This window comes from Oenanthe melanoleuca, chromosome 20, assembly GCF_029582105.1.
Source record: "Oenanthe melanoleuca isolate GR-GAL-2019-014 chromosome 20, OMel1.0, whole genome shotgun sequence".
In the NCBI taxonomy this organism is placed as follows: domain Eukaryota; kingdom Metazoa; phylum Chordata; class Aves; order Passeriformes; family Muscicapidae; genus Oenanthe; species Oenanthe melanoleuca.
In genome coordinates this window covers 7,246,784-7,264,234 of record NC_079353.1, presented here as the reverse complement: position 1 = coordinate 7,264,234, position 17,451 = coordinate 7,246,784, and the positions used below count along the sequence as shown (strand labels likewise).

General features: G+C 60.5%; 2 protein-coding genes across 2 annotated transcripts; one reads left to right on the top strand and one right to left on the bottom strand.

Annotated features, from left to right (window-relative positions):
• The first annotated feature begins 451 nt into the window (after positions 1–451).
• FOXS1 (forkhead box S1) lies at positions 452–2,079 on the top strand. The gene has a single exon (XM_056507432.1). The coding sequence runs from the start codon at positions 682–684 to the stop codon at positions 2,026–2,028; it is 1,347 nt and encodes a 448-aa protein (XP_056363407.1). The 5' UTR covers positions 452–681; the 3' UTR covers positions 2,029–2,079.
• A 3,165-nt stretch (positions 2,080–5,244) lies between these two features.
• Positions 5,245–13,039, bottom strand: MYLK2 (myosin light chain kinase 2). Its single transcript, XM_056507371.1, has 11 exons — positions 10,813–13,039; positions 10,378–10,688; positions 9,405–9,510; positions 9,077–9,170; positions 8,850–8,959; positions 8,526–8,667; positions 8,267–8,337; positions 7,915–8,043; positions 7,485–7,637; positions 6,989–7,121; positions 5,245–6,641 (listed from the first exon to the last, which is right to left on the bottom strand). Exons 1-11 carry the CDS (start codon positions 12,993–12,995, stop codon positions 6,561–6,563), a joined length of 3,513 nt encoding a protein of 1,170 aa, XP_056363346.1. The 5' UTR covers positions 12,996–13,039; the 3' UTR covers positions 5,245–6,560.
• Between the last annotated feature and the right edge of the window lie 4,412 nt (positions 13,040–17,451).

Here is a 17,451-nt window from a genome sequence, read left to right as displayed (position 1 = left end):
TGGCAGGGTTGCAGGCAGCAGTGAGGGGCCTGTTGGCTGCTCTGCTGACCTGGCAACACAGAAGGCTGTCCCAAAGGCAGTGACTACCTGTGTCTGTTTACATTCATGAATAGTGTGATCAGGCTCCTGGGGCCTATGGTGTGCCCCGAGTTTTGGGAACAATGCAGAGACCTGGCACAGATCCAGCACAAGCCCAGGCTGGGGGCAGGAGCTGAGGCACTGTGGTGGGCAAGGGGCAGATGTGCATCTGAGGGCAGACAGCACCCCCAGTCCTGCCAACATCCCTTACTCAGCCTCACTCCAGGCCCAGCCAGAACCCGGCTGCTCACGGTGAGCAGGGCAGGATGAGAACCAGGTCGTGGGAACCTTCCGTGGGAAAAGAGGCTGGGGGAGCCGGGGGCTGTGCCCGCCTCTGCCCTGGGGAGGCGGCGGCCGTGCCAGCCCCGGGGCCACTGGCTGCTGGCCACAGGCCTTGGCGGCGCATCCGTCCGTCTGTCCACAGGGACCAGTGCTGGACGGCAGAGTCCCGCTCCGCCCTGGGCGGCCCCTCAGAGGAGGGGCCGCCGCCCCCTCGCCGGCCGCGCGTTTTAACGGGCCGTGCTGGGGCCGTGCGGCAGAGCGGGATCGGGATCAGGATCGGGATCAGCGGCAGAGCTGGAACGGCGGGGGCCGCCCGGGAGGATGCAGCCCGACCTCCCCGTCGGCGACGCGGCGCTGCGCAGCCCACCGGCCCCTGAGCCGGCCGGCCGCGCCTTCCCCAACGCTGAGGCCACCAAGCCACCTTACAGCTACATCGCCCTCATCACCATGGCCATCCAGAGCGCGCCCGAGCAACGCATCACCCTCAGCGGCATTTACCGCTACATCATGGGCCGCTTCACCTTCTACCGAGAGAACAAGCAGGGCTGGCAGAACAGCATCCGCCACAATCTCTCCCTCAATGAGTGCTTCGTCAAGGTGCCCCGTGATGACAAGAAACCGGGAAAGGGCAACTACTGGACCCTTGACCCGGACTGCTACAACATGTTTGAGAACGGCAGCTTCTTGCGGCGCCGCCGGCGCTTCACCAGGAAGAGGGGCCTCCGGGATGCCCCAGGCACGGAGGGAGACGAGGGGCGCGGGAAGACCCCCAGGCAACAGGCGAGAGGGCTGCCCGCTGCCCCGCTGCCGGAGGAGGGGAAGGCAGAGGGGGGCTACTCCTCGCCGTCGGCCACAGGACGCCTGCCGAGCCCTGCCGCTCTGTCTGAGGGTGCCGGGGTGCCGGGCTGCGCTGAGCCCTGTGCCCGGCGCCAGCCACCCAAGGCCAGGCAGCCCTGCCTGTACCTGCCGGACATGCCCCAGCCCAAGGGGCCGTTCTTCACGCCCCCCGAGAACCGCCCGCCCAAGGAGACTGTCTTCGGGGGGCTCCCGGCGGCTCTGCAGCTGTCCCGGCCAGGTCAGTACCCATTGCCCAGCGAGCGCCCGGCCCAGCACCAGCACCCTGCCCTGCTGCCTGCCCTGCTGCCCACCCAGCACAGAGACCCCCCGCAGGACTCGCCGGCCACCCCAGATACCCCCCCAGAGCAGCTGGAGGGCAAGGAGTTGCCTGCCCCTGGGCTGGGGCCATGTCAGCCATTCGGGCAGGTGCCACCTGCATTCCCTGGCAACCTCCTCGGCACGAGCAAGCCCCCCCCGTCCTGCTTCCTGGAGGGAGAGGGCTACACGCAACCCCACCTGCCCATGTTCGGCTCCTTCAGCCGGCCAGGCCCCGAGGCGCTGGGCAGCAGCTACCAATGCCGGGTGCAGGCCCTGAGCTTCTGCATGAAGGAGCGGCCCTGCAGCACAGCGCTGGAGCATCTCCTGGCTGCAGCCCCCCCGGCCTCCACCACCCCCCGCCAGCCACCCTTCGGGGCCATGGGGCCACGGGCAGGTGAGCAGAAGGAGCCATGGGGGCCAGGGACCACGATCCCACTGCAGGGGGGTAATGGCTACCCCCTGGGGCTGCCCCCCTGCCTCTACCGGACACCCGGCATGTTCTTCTTCGAGTGAGGGACTCCCCACCCTGGGACTACCCAGCAATTAATAAAGCACATTCCCCAATGCTGCCTCTGTGGTCTCTGTGCCCCATTCAAGGTGGGCAGTGTGCAGGGCCAAGCTGGGGAGCCTTAGCCCCAGCTCAGTGCTGGCTGGGGGACACACATGCCCAAGGCCACCTGACACAGGCTCCATCCCCACCAGTCCCTCCATCAGTGACCACTGACTGGATGGTGAAGCCATATGGCGATGGGGCAAAGCCTGGCTCAGAGCACCTACACCCAGGTCCTGTGTCCCAGGGAGATGATGGGGACAAAGTCCTGCCACGATGTGGGGCCAGGAGCCCCTGAAGTGCCATCCCATGGTAGTGTGAGGGAACTTTGTTCCTGGGGGTCAGGGGGATGTGTTGCAGCAGAAGTTATCCCCCAGTGGAGTCCCCCTGTCAGCTCCCTGTGCCTGGGACCCCTCCAAGTTCCTGGTTTTGCACAGGGTGGTACAAGTGGCACAAGTGACTCCAGTCTCAGTGTGTGGCCCTGCAAATGGAATCGTGTTGCCCCAGACAGACTGCAGGGAGGCACCAGGGGTGTGGTACAGTGTGGAGGCTCTGCAATGAGGGGGACAGGGCTCCCTCCCCTCTCAGTCCTTGCTCATGGCTGTGTCAGTGCCTGGCTGGGATTCCAACTTGTCCCTGCAGACTCTGAGACCAGGGCAGCCCCAAAGATGGGCTGTGCCAGGGGCTGCAGCTCTGATGGGAACAGCCAGGAAAGTGGATTCCTCCGACCTGAATCATGCAGGGTGGCTGCCAGTGAAGAGGCACCAGCTGAGTCACCGCTGTTGACACTGGGCTGGGCACAGGAATATGCCCCAACTGGCCAGGCTCTGGGACACTGGAGAGAGCAGCGTCCCCACAAAGTCCTAGGATGGAGCCGGCCCACACAGCACTGGGACACCCGAATCAGCAGCTCTGAGCACCCCACTCTGGAGTGAGGCCAGAGTGATGCTGGCAAGGTGGGGGGCTGTGCTTGCACCCTCCATCCTGTCAACCCCAGGCTGGGAAAGGGAGCCCCCCAGGAGCAGCAACACGCAGACCCCATGGCACAGCCCACCCCAGGGTAGTCACAGGGCTGTCAGGGGCTCTTCGTACTGATATGGGAACCAAAAATTTTCCCGCAGCTCCCCAGGGTCAGGGGGACTCCAGTTTGGCCAGTCTGGAGGGTCTCTGCGGGGGCCGTGCTGGCACGGAGGAACACTGCCGTCACTCGGGGACCGGGAGCACCGCGGCCGTGTCCGCTCAGTTATCAGCCCCCAGACAGCTGCGGATGGACCATGGCTGCGTCCCAGCCCCGGCAGGGCAGGGGGGGCCGTCCTTCATCATCGGGTACCGCCACTCAGCCCTGGGCCTCTCTTTTCTCCCTTTTTTTCCCCTACCCAGTGGAAAACAATATTTGAGCGCCTACATCATGCTGGCGTCTCCGGAGCGGCCGGCGGCGAGCGCGGCTGACCTCAGCCCCCTCCTTCGCACGGTCCCCGGGGGCGCGGGAGGAAGCGAGCGCCGCAGCCGTGCCCGGGGGCCGTCTGGTTCCCACGCAGCGTGGCCGGGCCCATCGCCCGCCCTGGCTGGGAACACTCGGCCCCGGCCCCATGCTGTGCCCGGGATAGGGTCCCCGTGCTGGGAGCAGCAGTGTGGCTCATCCCACTGTTCCCCAAACTGCAGCAGCCGCCAGGGATGGGCACTGCTGTCCCGCACAGCCTGCACTACCCGGAGTGCAGATCAGAACCATGCGCTCTCCCGGTGCTCCCCTTTCCTGCCCTCACCCCGACTGCCGGTCATGGACCCGCTGTTCTCCGAGCTCTGCCTCCTCCCTGGCTCGCTCCCGGCTCGCTGTGTGTGGCCCGATCCCCCGCCCGCTCGCCCGCTCCCATCCTGGGCCGTGCTGTGGCCGGGACTTGCTGCACCCGGTCACGGGGAGAACCTGCTACCTCCGCCGGCCGCGCTGCCAGGTGCCAGTGCTGGAGGTCTGTCTGCTCCCCCTCCCTCCCTGCACTGTCTGCGGGGATCCTTGTTTCTGCGGGCAGAGGTGCCACAGGAACAGGGTGCATGGGGAATGTGTGCTGCTCCACATCCCGGGGATGGATGCTGAGGACACGAGTGTGCACATCCAGACTGCACCGTGCATCCGTGGGGGTGATGAGGACCCCACACACAACGGATGGACCTGGATGTCGTGGCCAGTGGGACCAGTCCATTCCAAGCAGCTTCAGGGGCTCACGAGCCCTGTCAGCTGGGAACATAGGATGGGATCACGGCTGCTTCCATGGGTGTCAACCCTGTGGCCCCACTCATGCAGCCCCAGTGTGTGTCTCTGTAGGGTCCCAGGGTAGGAAGGAGGGGACTGGAGAAACCAAACTGGGCTGTGGGGTAGGGGTTCCACACCCTGGGATGTGCTGGTGTCTGTGCATCCCTCTGCCACAGACATGCACACACAGGGCTGTGTTCAGAACTGATCCCCTGCTGCAGCTCAAGGTACCAGGAATGTCCGGGGCTAATGGTCCATCTAGAAGCCCCGTGGCCACCCCACAGCAGGGCCCGGCAGCCCCTGTGGCCGTCCGGGGCCGGGGCCGGGGCCGGGACCGGGGCGACGCGCGGCTCCTGGGGCCAGACAGGAAGGAGACGTCACCGCCGTGGAGCGTAACTCAAACCAGATGGGGCTGCGCTGGCGTCCAGGCCTGCGGGGTGGTCACCGACAGGAACCGGTCAAAGGCTGCCGGCAGGAAGCGGCTGGGAGGGACGCCTGCGGCGGGAGCCGGAGCCCGGGCTCTGGCAGCCTTAACCGCTTCAGGGCCAGCCACAGCTCCCCTGGGCAAAGGGGCACCAGCACCCACCAGCTCTTGCCTGGGCATCCCACCCGATATGGGCAGATGCTGAAGATGTGAGGACACGTCTGACTGACAGCTGACCCATCCAGCCATCCCTCCAGTCACTTCCCCCTCCCCCATCCCCCGGCGGTGCTCAGAGCTGTTGGGTGTGTAGACCAGAAACTCTTGGCACTGTGCCTGCCCAGCCCCGCCCAGGATGTACCAGGTCCCTGTCCACAGCACAGCCTGGACCCATTCCCTCTACCACAGAGATGAGACTCTGCTTCCCATCCTCATCTCCCTTATCCTGTGACTGTCAGACCTCACAGGTGGGAGCAAGGCCTCCCCAGCCCCCAGAGTGGCAGGTGTGGGCTATGGGCAGACCTGTACATTTATTTACAAGAAGGTGAGCGTTGTGGAGAGCTCCATTATGGGCAGGGTCCCACCGGCCGTGGCTCCTGCCCAGGGGGACAAGCCTGAAGCCCCTGCCCCTGCTGCAGCCAATGTGGGGGTGAGGGGCAATGTCTCCCTATGTCTCTGCCCAATGCTTTTCCAGCAGGCACAGGGGGCAGAGGCAGCTGCAGAGCAAACACACAGTCTTGGCTTGGGCGGGGCTCAGCCATGGCAAAAGCCAAAGCTGGGGGACCTGTTGCCAACCCCCCATCCTCTCCTGCAGTGGGCAAGGCTGGATGCTGCAAATTCCAGGGGATGCCCATCCTCTGGCAGCACCGCGGAGGCCCGAGGGCTGCAGGCAGAGAGGACGGGGATCGGGACAAGGCGCTGGAGCAGCACCCCCTTCCCAGTCGCAGCAGGTCCCGCGGAGCCCAGTGCAGGGCGGGGGAGCAGTTCCGCTGTGTTGGTGGTCGGGTGAGCGCTGCCGGCCGGAGCGCGGGCCAGCTGCTCTGCATTAGCCCGCCTCGCTCATCGCGATCTGCCGGGGACGGGTGAAGCAGAGGTTGTGTTTTTCCCCCGCTGGCAGAACCGAAGGGCAGGGAGGGCAGGAGGAACACAAAGCCTCCTTCTTTCCTCGTTGGCTCCCAGCTGGGGACGCCGCTGGAAGCGTGCTTGCTGCTTCCTCCCTTCCTGTGCGGGCAGCAGCTCGGGGCCAGCTCCGCTCCCACATGCCCAGCTGGCCAGGAGGAGGTGCTTGAGCACCAGCTCCGGTGCCAAAGCACCAGGATGAGGGTCCGCGGTGCCCTCCAGCATCATTGCCGAGCCACAGAGCTGTGAAGGGAGATCGGGCAGCGCAGAGGCCAGCGGCAGTGAAGGCAGGCAGGGCTGCGGCATTTACAGGCAGAGAGGGCACATTTTGAGTCCAAAGCAGCAAGCACCAGGTGGCCGAGGCAGCGGGATCACACCGGAATGGCCTTCCTTCCCCGAGGGCACGAGAAGGAAGCGTGAGCAGAGCAGAGATGCTGCAGGTCGGGCATCACGCAGCCACCACAGGGCCAGAGATGACATCAGAAACCTTCATTCCAGAGCGGCTTCACAGTCTGAGGAAATCCCGACAGGAGCATCGGCTCAGTGGGAGTGAGGAGAGCTGGAGCCTCAGGAGCCTTAAGGCCACTGCGAGCACCCCCAGTGGTGATGTGGTCCTGAGCGCAGTGGGACCAGTTCGACAGAGCCGCTCCAGACTGGTGGGGGTTCCTCTCAAGTGGTTCCTTTCTGGCCTCGGCTCCCGGGAGCCCAGCTCAGATGCCCAGCGCTGTCAAAGACCCCGAACTTGTGATCTTCCTGAAACGGTTGGCAGCGCACACGCCGATGAAATTTTTCTGTAAAAGGGAAGAGGAAAGAGTCTCATCCTCTGGCAAAGGCTGTGGCAGCGAAAGTTGAGCCAGACAGCCAGACCCTGCTCAGGGGCCTGACACTTCCCCTGCCCCTAAAAACTGCTCTTGGGATTGGCTCTGGAATAACCACCACAAAGGGATCTATTCTTGATGGGGCTGTTACCTCAGGGGCACCCACACTCCAGGGTCCCCAACCTGTGTCCCAGCTGCCCAGCACACAGCAAGACAGAGCCATTCTCCATGCTCCAGATGCATGAGACAGGCAGAGTCTGGCAGCCCCCTCCCAGCCCCTCAGAAGCTGCTGACCCTCCTGCCCTTGCCAGACCCCGCACCTTCCAGCGCCGCCTCATGACGTATTTCTTGAGCAGCACTTGGGACTTGAGCCGCCGGTTGGAGCGTTTGGCTTTTTCTGCCAGATTATTGAGCCAGGGATGCTGCAGGCACTGGTCAGCGCTCATCCGGGCACTGGGAGAGAGAGGAGCCCGTGCCAACCCTGCTCAAACCCCTCACTGCCAACCACCCCCTTCTCCAGCCACTCCAGAGCCCCCAAACCCTGTAACCCTGCAGAGAAGAACCAGATGGAAGGATGTGCCCAGGGACTGGTGGGGCTGGGCAGGACTCTGAGGGGTCCAGCACATCCTGCTTGGGACAGGTCCAGGGATGCAGGGCTCTGTTGGGGACAATCAGAGTGAGGCAGAGCCCTGTGGGATTAATTCAGTGCTGGACCTGCAGGATGCTGCTGGCCCTGGTGAAGAGGCAGCATGTGGTACCCAGGCTAGCTGTGGGGATGCTCATCCCAGGATCCCATGGCCACTGCCAGCCTCACACCTCTTATCCTTGATGATGAGGTTGGAAACGAAGTCCTTGGCCTCATTGGAGACGCTCTCAAAGGTCTCCTCGTCGAAGTACCAGTTGGCAGCCAGGACATTGTTCAGTGTCTCGGTGTCATCGTCACCCAAGAAGGGGGAGAGGCCGCTGAGCCTAGGGGTGCAGGGAGGTGAGGAATCAGGTGCTCTCAGGCTTCAGCACCTCCCAGATCCCCTGGAACAGAGCTAGGGACATTCCAGGGATGTGCTGCTACCTTCCTGTGCTCCTGCCTGCAGCCTCTTTCTACCCCCCAGCCCCACACAGCCATCTCCCCACCCAGGACCCCTCAGCTGCCACCAAGCAGCCAGGTGCCTGGGTACAGCTCTGCCCCCAGGGGAGCTGTGCCCCAGCACCACAGCTCCCCAGCATGGCACTGGCAGCCCCGACGTACAGCATGTAGGTGATGACACCCATGCTCCACATGTCCGTAGTGTAGGAGACCTGCTCGTAGTTGACCACCTCAGGGGAGAGGAACTCAGGGGTGCCAAAGTTCACTTTCAGCTTCTCATTGGGATTGTACCTGCAGCCAAAGAGGACTGCAAGTCAACAAAAGGGGGACAGGCTGTTTCCCCAAAACAGTGCCCCTCTCAGCAGATGCTGCCCTTCCCAGCTAGTCAGGGAGTGCCATGGCCAAAGCAATGGCCTAGAGCAGGTCCTGGGGCTCCTGGTACCCTTAGGCACACAGAGATGAAGAGTGGAAGGGGAACAGGGAAGAGGGACAGAGCTGAGAAAGAAAACCTCACCTTCGAGCCAGCCCAAAGTCGATGATCTTCACCATGTGCCCAGTGGCAGCGACACAGAGGATGTTCTCAGGCTGTGGGGACAGGGTGATCATTGCCCCACCACCAAGACAGGACATCCCCACTGCACAGACCCAGCAGCCCATGGGGTCCTGCAGCTGACCCACACCAGAGCAATGCTGACCCACAGGCATCCCTCCACAGCTAGCCAGTGTCCTGCTGTCACCCTTGGCCCTGTCACTGCCAGCCCCCAGCCCCGCACCTTGAGGTCGAGGTGGAGGACGCACATGTGGTGCATGAAGCGGATGCCCTCGCAGATCTGCCGCACGAACACCATGCAGTCCACCTCTGTCAGGTGGTAGTCGTCGTCGATGATCCGCTCAAAGAGCTCACCACCCTCCACACTGCATGGGGATGGACCATGGCATCACTTTGGGGGAACTCCCTGCCCCAAGCCATCCTCCTGTAGAGCTCCTTGCCCTCCTGAGGACTCTGGGCCAGCTCCACCATGGAGGTGCTGAGCAAAGCCAGGGTGGGGTGTAGCATTTTGGGGTTGGACAGCCCCAAGGTAGGCACAGGCACTCACAATTCCATGAAGAGGATGATCTCCCGGGATGTTTCGATGGCATCGTAGAGCTGGATGAGATTGTGGTGGTTCAGCTGGTTCATCACATCAATCTCCAGCAGCACCATCTCCTGCAGAAGGAGCCCCAGTGTGGGGTGTCAGCCCTGGCTGGCAGGGACAGGCTGTGTCCCCACACCAGGGACACACAGAGTGTAACACTGCCACCACTTGCCCGGCATCGTTCACACCTTATCCTTCGGTCCCTGCTTCCGGATCACTTTGGCTGCCAGCTTGAGCCCTGTCTCCTTCTCTGTGCATGTGTGAACTTCACCAAACTTGCCCCTGTGGAGGGAAGGAGCAAGGGAGAGAGGGAGAAGTGCCCACACTGTCAGCCACCTAGACTGCTGAGGACCCTCACACCACACCGTGGTGCTGCTCTGCTCTGCCCGAGGCACCCATCCTGCCCAAGGCACCCACCCATCATGACTAGAGGAGTCCCACCAGCTCAAGGCCATTGCCCAAGGCTGGAAGGCAGCTTGGGATAGGGCCAGGAGAAGCACTGGGGCCCCTCCTTACCCGCCCAGGATGTCCTTGGAGCTGAGGCTGAACTGGGAGCTGACATTGGCGGAGCGCAGGGTGACAGTGCGATGAGCGAAGGGTGCTGGCGGCGGAGGGACATCATCTGCCCAGAGACAAAGGATGAGGTGAGAAGGAAATCTGCTGTCCAGGGGACACCACTCTGGGTACCCCAGGCTGCCCTGGTGTGAACACAGGCACTCAGCCAAGCCTGTGGGTGCAGATACTGAGTGCTGGGCTGTGAGCCAGAGGTTCCTGGCTGGGGCTGCACTGGATGATGCAGCAAGCCCTGAAGGGTCTCTTGCTATTGCCCACAGCATTGCCCTGCTGCACGACACCAACCCTGCTCCATGGAAACCTGCTCCACAGCACCCACTCCCCTCCATGGCACCGTGCTCCATGGCACCCATCCCAATGCATGGCACCCTCCTTACTTCATGGCACCCACCCCCACCAACCCATGTCACATTTACCCTTTCCAGGCCATGTTGTTGTCTGTCACCCTCTCCTGCCACCACCTCCTGCTCACCCTTCCAGGACAGATCCCACTCACTCCACACACACATTCCTGAGCCACCCTTTCCCAGGCGAGAGCAGGACCCAGCCTCACAGGGATCCCCACAAGCACTCACTGCCCCCAGGCCCTGCCATCCCCACAAGGACATTGGTGCAGGATATGAGGACATGCCGTCCCCTGCCACCAGCCAGACAGCCACTGTCACTCCCCAGCCACTGTCACTCCTCTTCTTCACAATCAGGGTGGTCAGAGCAGGCCAGGAAGGGACACGATGTATTTAGCCCTGTTTACAGTGAAAGGGGAGCTCAGAGGCCACCAGGCAGGTGACAAGCCAAGGTCAGGAGCTGGCAGCATGGAGGGCAGTGTGGGCAGCAGGCAGGGCCATGGGGTTCCCAGGCTGTCGCTCCACAGAGTGTCTGGGGGATTAAAAAAAAGGCAGGTACCTCATGGCCTTACCCAATATCTCAAAAGGGTCTTCCTTTCCAAAATCAGGGGTGAGGTAGGGGCTGGGGGGTGGCTTTGCCTCTGTCAAAGATGGTTGCACCCCAGGTCCAGGCTGCTCTGCCACCCCAGCAGGATCCAGGGCCTGCCCTGTGGAGCTGGGCAATGTCCTTTCCTGGGGGGTGCTGGGGGGTTCCAGGGGCTGCAAGTCCCCCAGGGCTCGTTGGCCAGAGCCAGGCTCTGTCGGACCCTCTTTTGTCTCCACCATCGTGGTCTCCTCTTCTATTGTCTCCATCTCTGCCACCTCTGCCCAGGGCTGCTCCTCCCTGGAAGCAGGAGTGGGAGGTGAGCAGAGCCCAGCCCAGAGCAGCTCCCGAGCCCAGCACCCACAGCCCCAGAGCTCCCTGGAGCAGTGAGGGGGATCCCCCCATCCCAGGAGGGTGTGGGTACCTGTGGCAGGCAGCCGGGCAGCTCAGGCTCTGCAGCAGAGCCGGGCGCGGGGCCTCAGGGATTGCTGGTGGCTGTCCCTCTGTCCCCTTGGACACTTCCTCCCCTTCACCCTGAGCCTTCACTACAGCCATGGCTGCTGCCTCCGTGGGCTCTGCAGCCCCATCCCCAGCCTCTGCTCCAGGTGTGGGAGGCTCCACCTCTGCAGCTTTCCTCCCTCCATCCCGAGCCTTTGCAGTAGCTGGGACCTTCTCCTTTTTAGGATCTTTTCCTTCATTCCCAGCCTTTGATGCAACTGTGGGTTTTTCCACCTTTGCAGTTTTCTTTCCTTCATCCTGCACTTTCACAGCTGTTGGGGACTTCTCCATTGTAGTAGCCGGGACCTTCTCCTTTTTAGGATCTTTTCCTTCATTCCCAGCCTTTGATGCAACTGTGGGTTTTTCCACCTTTGCAGTTTTCTTTCCTTCATCCTGCACTTTCACAGCTGTTGGGGACTTCTCCATTGTAGTAGCCGGGACCTTCTCCTTTTTAGGATCTTTTCCTTCATCCCCAGCCTTTGATGCAACTGTGGGTTTTTCCACCTTTGCAGTTTTCTTTCCTTCATCCTGCACTTTCACAGCTGTTGGGGACTTCTCCATTGTAGTAGCCGGGACCTTCTCCTTTTTAGGATCTTTTCCTTCATCCCCAGCCTTTGATGCAACTGTGGGTTTTTCCACCTTTGCAGTTTTCTTTCCTTCATCCTGCACTTTCACAGCTGTTGGGGACTTCTCCATTGTAGTAGCCAGGACCTTCTCCTTTTTAGGATCTTTTCCTTCATCTCCAGCCTTTGATGCAACTGTGGGTTTTTCCACCTTTGCAGTTTTCTTTCCTTCATCCTGCACTTTCACAGCTGTTAGGGACTTCTCCATTGTAGTAGCCTGGACCTTCTCCTTTTTAGGATCTTTTCCTTCATCTCCAGCCTTTGATGCAACTGCGGGTTTTTCCACCTTTGCTGTTTTCTTCCCTCCATCCTGCACCTTCACAGCTGCTGGGGACTTCTCCTTTTCGGGCTCTTTTTTGCCTCCACTTTGAGCCATTTTTTCAGCTGGTGTTTTCTCTACCTTTGCTTCTGGCTTCTCTCCATCTTGAGCCTTGGAAGCATCTGGGGCTTTCTCCTTTGCAGGAATTATGGGCTTCTCCTTTGCAGGAATTATGGCTTTCTCCTTCACTGAAGCTGGGGCTTTCTCCTTCACTGGAGCTGGAGCCTTCTGCTTTGTGGGCTCCTCTTTGACTCCATCTGGAGGCTTTTTAACTGCTGGGGCTTTTTCTGCATTTACCACTTTATTCTCCCCACTCTGAGCCTTTGCAGCATTTGGGGGCTTCTCCTTTGCAGCAGGCATGGTTTTCTCCTTTGCAGGCTTGCTATCAGCTGTGGCTTGCTCTGTTTTTGCATCTTGCTTTCCTTCATCCAGAGCTTTAGCAGTGGCTGAGACCTCCTGTTTTGCAACCACTGTGATATTCTCCTTTGCAGGCTCCCCTTTGCCTCCATCCTGAGCCTGAGTTGCTGCCAAGGCTGTCTCCTCCATAGGTTTTGCCTTCCCTCCTTTGGAGTTTGCTGAAGGCAGAGCCTTCTCCTCAGTGGACTCTGTTTTTCCACTGCTCTCAAACCCTGATCCACCAACGGCTTCCTCCTTCTCAGGCTTGTCCTTTCCTCCACCCTGTGCCTCAGTTACAGCCAGGCCCTTCGCCTCCATCGGCTCATCCTTCCCTCCGTCTTTAGCCTTTGCAGCAGCTGAAGCCTTTCCTCTTTTGAGCTCTCCTGCAGCTGGAGCTTTCTTCTTCCCAAGCTTATCTTTCTCATCCTTCCCTACACTCTGGGCCTCGGTGGCAGCCGGCACCTTCTCCCCGATGGATGCTGCCTGTGCTCCATCGTGCTGCACAGCCAAAGCCTCCTCTCCTGGAACTGCTTGCCGTCCATCCTGGGGCTCTGAAGCAGCCAGACCTGTCTCCTGCTCGAGCTCTGTCTTCCCTCCTGCAGCCTCTCCTGCAGCCTTCTCCTGGCCAGGCTCAGCTGTGCCTTCATCCTGTGCCGCGGTGGCGGCTGGCACTGTCCCCGCTTGGGGCTGGGCATCCTGGGGGGCTCCCCCCTCGGCTTTGGGGGGAGCCGTGCCGCCAGCCCCCCCAGTGTCGGCACCACCCTGCTCCATGGGCACTGCGGACAGGAGGCGCTGCTCTGCCCTGCTCCAAGTTCGGCTCGCTCCTGCGGGAGAGAAAGCAGCAGCTGAGCGCTCGCCGGACCCGACGCCCCGCAGAGGAGACGGCAGGACTCGGGCAGTGGCTCTAGAGCTCCTGCAGGGATGAGCTGCTGCCATCCAGCCGGGAACTGTGCCCCGGCGGCTCCCGGGCTGGTGGCACCAAGCCAGGGACCCCACGTGGCCACCAGTCCCATTGTGCCCCGATATCTGCCCCGCGGTGACTGATCGATGGTCTGACCCCGGCACCTGTCACCGGGTGCCTGGGGCCTCCGACGTGCAAACAGCCAGCCAGGCGCGGCCAGGGTGACAATTTAAGGCCACATCCCACCATGGCAGGGCAGGAGACAGCGGCTCCGGCCCCGGGCTGGTAGTGGAAATCAGGAGAGGTGAGCATTCCCGGCACGGCCCCACCACTGCTCCCCCTGAACCACACAGGCAAGCAGGCAAACCCCATATGAGGCACACGGACCCCACACCCAGCAGGCGCCAGCACTGCCCGTCCCCTGCCCAGGGGTACCCAGCTCTGCCAAGGGGACCTGTTGGTGCCCTGTACCTGCATTGGGCTCCAGCCCAGTGCCTGATCCCCAAATCCCCGTTCTGCCTTGGCCTTCACTGCCCGCCTGTGCCCGTTCATCTTTCCTCACCCTGTCCCAAAACACACCAGCCTTCCAGAGCTCAGAGCAGCCCAGCCCCAGAATAAACCCACCAGCGACTATCCCAGTAACAGGAAAGTTACTTGCTGGGCTACTGGAACAGGAGGTGTAGCAGAGCAGTCCCTGGGAGAGCGTTCCCACATCTCACAGCTCAGCACAGGAAGCCCCTGGGGATGGAGGTGCTCTTCCCAGGCCTGGGGGCTCCACTATCCACAGGACCCTCCACCACCATGCCCCAAGTCAGAAGCCGTGAGACCCCCTGGGCCTGTTACCTGGGTCCTGGTGCAGCGGGTGGTCAGAGGGGCAGCATCTGCACTGTGGCAGTGCCGGGGGGAGCAGCCTCTTCTATCCCGAGTGTAACGGAGCCGGATTAGTGCAGCAGAGGAGGATCCCTTACAGCAGCGGGAGCCGGCCCACTTCGCCTTTCCCAGCACCTGTCACTGCTGGAGCCCGTTCAAAGGACACGCCACTCTCGCCTGTCCCCCGTGGGCCGGGGCCACGCAGACAAGGGGCAGGGGACAGGGACAGACTTGCCTCCTGCACAGCACCACAGGGGGGGGCTGGCACTGGACACAGTGGCCCCCCAAAACCATCCCATTGGTGGGGCTGGGTGAGCTGGATGCAGTCCAGGCAGCTAAGGCCCTCCAGGGTGCCCACAAGTGACACGAGGTGGCCACTGGCCAATCCATGGGGATGGTGGCCAGGAGTGGCTGGTGATGGTGCTGGTGCCTGTGCTGCTGAGCTGTGGCCAGCTCTGCCCAGTGGCACTGGCCCTTTGGGAGAGTGACTCCAAAGGACCCTGCACTCTGTGGGTATGATGTGGCACCTCTGGGCACTGGCACTGGGCTTTGATGAAGGTGACAGCATCTGGGAACTGGGCCCTGGCCAGCAGCTGCAGTCTTCCCTAGATACCAGTTGAAATACTAATTTTCTGCAAAATCAAGTGTTTTAGGAATCAGGGGAAGAAACAGAGGAGCTGGAGGCTCCAGAGGGGTTGAGCTGTGTATATGGTTGCTGCACAGGCATTGTTGGCTCCTTCTGGGGAGCTGCACACAGGACACACCTCAAGCACTGCGTGGGGCTGAATCCTGTGTTTGCTGCAGGAGTAGGACTCTCCCCAGGCCCAGGCTGGCCAGGTGCCCCCAGAGAGGCTGAGGTTACCCATGGCTCCTCCTCAAGCCCCTGCCAGCTGCCAGTCTAGTAACACCTCCCCCCTCCCCACCCCACAGCCACACAAAGCTCAGGTCCTGCCAGACACCAAACCTTGCTGCTTAAACCTTGCTTTGCTTTCTCCTTAGTTTAAACCCTACCTGTGGCAGGGCTGGAGGCTACAGCAGCAAAGGAGGTGGGGAGGCTGCTCTGGCCAGTGCCATCCACGATGGATTCGTTCCCAAGAGCAGTGCTTACTTTGCCTGCAGCACCTCTCAGGAGGACCAACACTGCTCAGGCAGCGCTGCTGCTCCACATTGACAAATTCCAGCTCCCAGTGAGCCACCAGCATGTGTATGCCATGGCCTGGGCTCAGCCTTTGCCAATGGTTCACACATGGCATTGAAATAGAAAGCCAGGATGGGAGCACGGCTGTTCCTCTGTTCTTGAGGTGCAGCTGTCCCACCTGTCCCTGCCCTGGCCTGAGGCACCCACCATCAACACCTCAATGCAAGAGCAACACTTGCTCAGCATGACAAAGCTGGGGACTCCTGAGCAGATATGGATCTCTCCTGCTCCAGCCTTCACAGTTGGGATTTTTGGCTTCATCAAGGCCAGCTCCTTTCCTGAAATCCATGTCAGGACGTGGAATGTGATGAGGACCAGCAGGGATAATGCAGGAACAGGCACACAGCTCCAACTCACTGATGTGCTGATGCAGTTATGTACAAGCAGAGGTTGGAGCATCACCAGCAGCCACAGTTCTTGGTGACAATGACACACAGGCTGGCACAGTTCTGGCACAGCCACCACTCCTGTGATGAGTGGAAGTTCCCCACCTTTGCCTCTGTAGGGCCACAGTCAGGAATAACTGACCAGATGTGCCTGACCAGCGGGGACTCTGCCCATCAACTGTCATCACCAACATACAGTTTGGAATTGCCTCTCTCCTCCTCCAGCCCAGGGCTGCCAGGCATATGGAGGCCACCAGTGTCACTTCAGGCACATACTGCCACTACTCCAGCAGCCTTCAGCTGTGCACCCTCCTGGCAAAGCCCAGGTGGAAGGAACACACCCATGCCCAGGCACAAGACAGGAGCCCATCAGCCAGAGCCATGCCCCACAGCCCCCTTGGAGCTCTTGGTGTGGTGGATAAAATTCTCCAAGGAGAGTATGAATAAGCACCTGGACAGCAGCCAGCCTTCCTAGAATGCCTGAAATCTTCCAAGCTCCTTGGGAGCAAGGCTGGTCTGGGCACAAATCCCTGGGACAAGGTGAGGAAGCAAAGCCCTGGGCATGGGTACTGGGGGAGCCATGGTTCTCCAAAAGCAACGGATGACCATTGTTTGGCATTATCACAGATAAAATTAATTTGTGGACAAAGAGAAATAAACTGAAATCAGACTTTTGGGAAGAAGGAATTGTAGAATTGAAGGGCAGAATCTGCTGCACTCCAGGATTTCAGATGCCTTGGTCCTAAACCACATGCCCAAGGAGCAGCACAGTGCTCTGGGACTCTGCAAACCAGCTACCACCCAGGCTTCTCAGCTTGCGTTTTTTTTCCTCCCTTCCCATTCAGGAACTTAAGCCAGAGCCTACATTGGCTGCAGCTGGGAAAGAGCCTGTCCTGGGGCTATCTGGCAGCGCCTCAAGCACGCTGTTCCCTGGCGACGCCGTTGTCACAACTGCAGCAGCACACTTTAACCTTTACGTTTACCCTGGGAGGGGAGGCTCTGCAGGGCCAAAGCCGGCCCGTTCCCGGGAAACTCTACACCCCAGCTAAATCGAGCAGCAGGGCAGGCTGAACAACATCCCCACCTGAATCCCAGCCATGCTGCTGAAACACAAACCAGCCTGGCTGTCTGGCTTAACTGCTTCCATCAGAACCAGGGCCTCCACCACGACCTGCCATCATGTCATGGCAAGGTGATGGGCAAAGACAAGGAAAAATCCCAACATCAACAAAAGAGCATCCAGAGTGATGTGGCCACCAGCAGCAGCACAAGAGAGCACCAGGACCTGCCCAGGTCCTGGGGTCCTTGCCAGGTTCAGGCCAGGTCACACAGGCAGCTGCAAAGGTTCCCCAGTGGAGACAGAAGAGAGAAGCAAAGCTGTGGTTTGAGATCATCCTCAAGCCTTTTCATAAGATCATTCACCAGATGATTTGATCTTGCAATTCAACATGTCCAGGAAAACATTGCCTTTAAGTTCCAGCTTTAGTCTGTGATCAGCAAATTATTTTGACAACAAATTGAGTACTGCTCAACGAGAATGGGAGCAGAGGAAGATTTTGTACCTGGATCTTTTCTCCTAACCTCCTCCCTCTCCTTGCTCTCAAGGCACACACGCAACAGTGATGGGCTTTGAGTACTGGAATATAAAAATGTTTTTGCGAAATCCACACAGGGAGGAATATAGATTTTACATCCATTTCTCAACCTACCATGACTCTAAAGGGAGGTATTGAAACAGCACCTCGCTAAATCCCAGTCTCTTGCTCCCATCCTGTAAATTTGTTCTCACAAGCACCAGAAAAATCACCTACCACCATCTCCCTGCTGAAGCCTTGGCCAAATCCCATCTTCTCCAACATCCACCTCCTTTAG

What these genes read in the sequence shown, in the direction of transcription:
- FOXS1 (XM_056507432.1), top strand. Translation starts at nt 682, where the DNA reads ATGCAGCCCGACCTCCCCGTCGGCGACGCGGCGCTGCGCAGCCCACCG.
- MYLK2 (XM_056507371.1), bottom strand. Translation starts at nt 12,995, where the DNA reads ATGGAGCAGGGTGGTGCCGACACTGGGGGGGCTGGCGGCACGGCTCCC. An exon ending in TCCAAGGACATCCTGGGCGG is followed by an intron (nt 9,171 to 9,404) that starts GTAAGGAGGGGC and finishes TTCCCTCCACAG; the next exon opens with GGGCAAGTTTGGTGAAGTTC. An exon ending in CTCATCATCAAGGATAAGAG is followed by an intron (nt 7,122 to 7,484) that starts GTGTGAGGCTGG and finishes TCTCTCTCCCAG; the next exon opens with TGCCCGGATGAGCGCTGACC.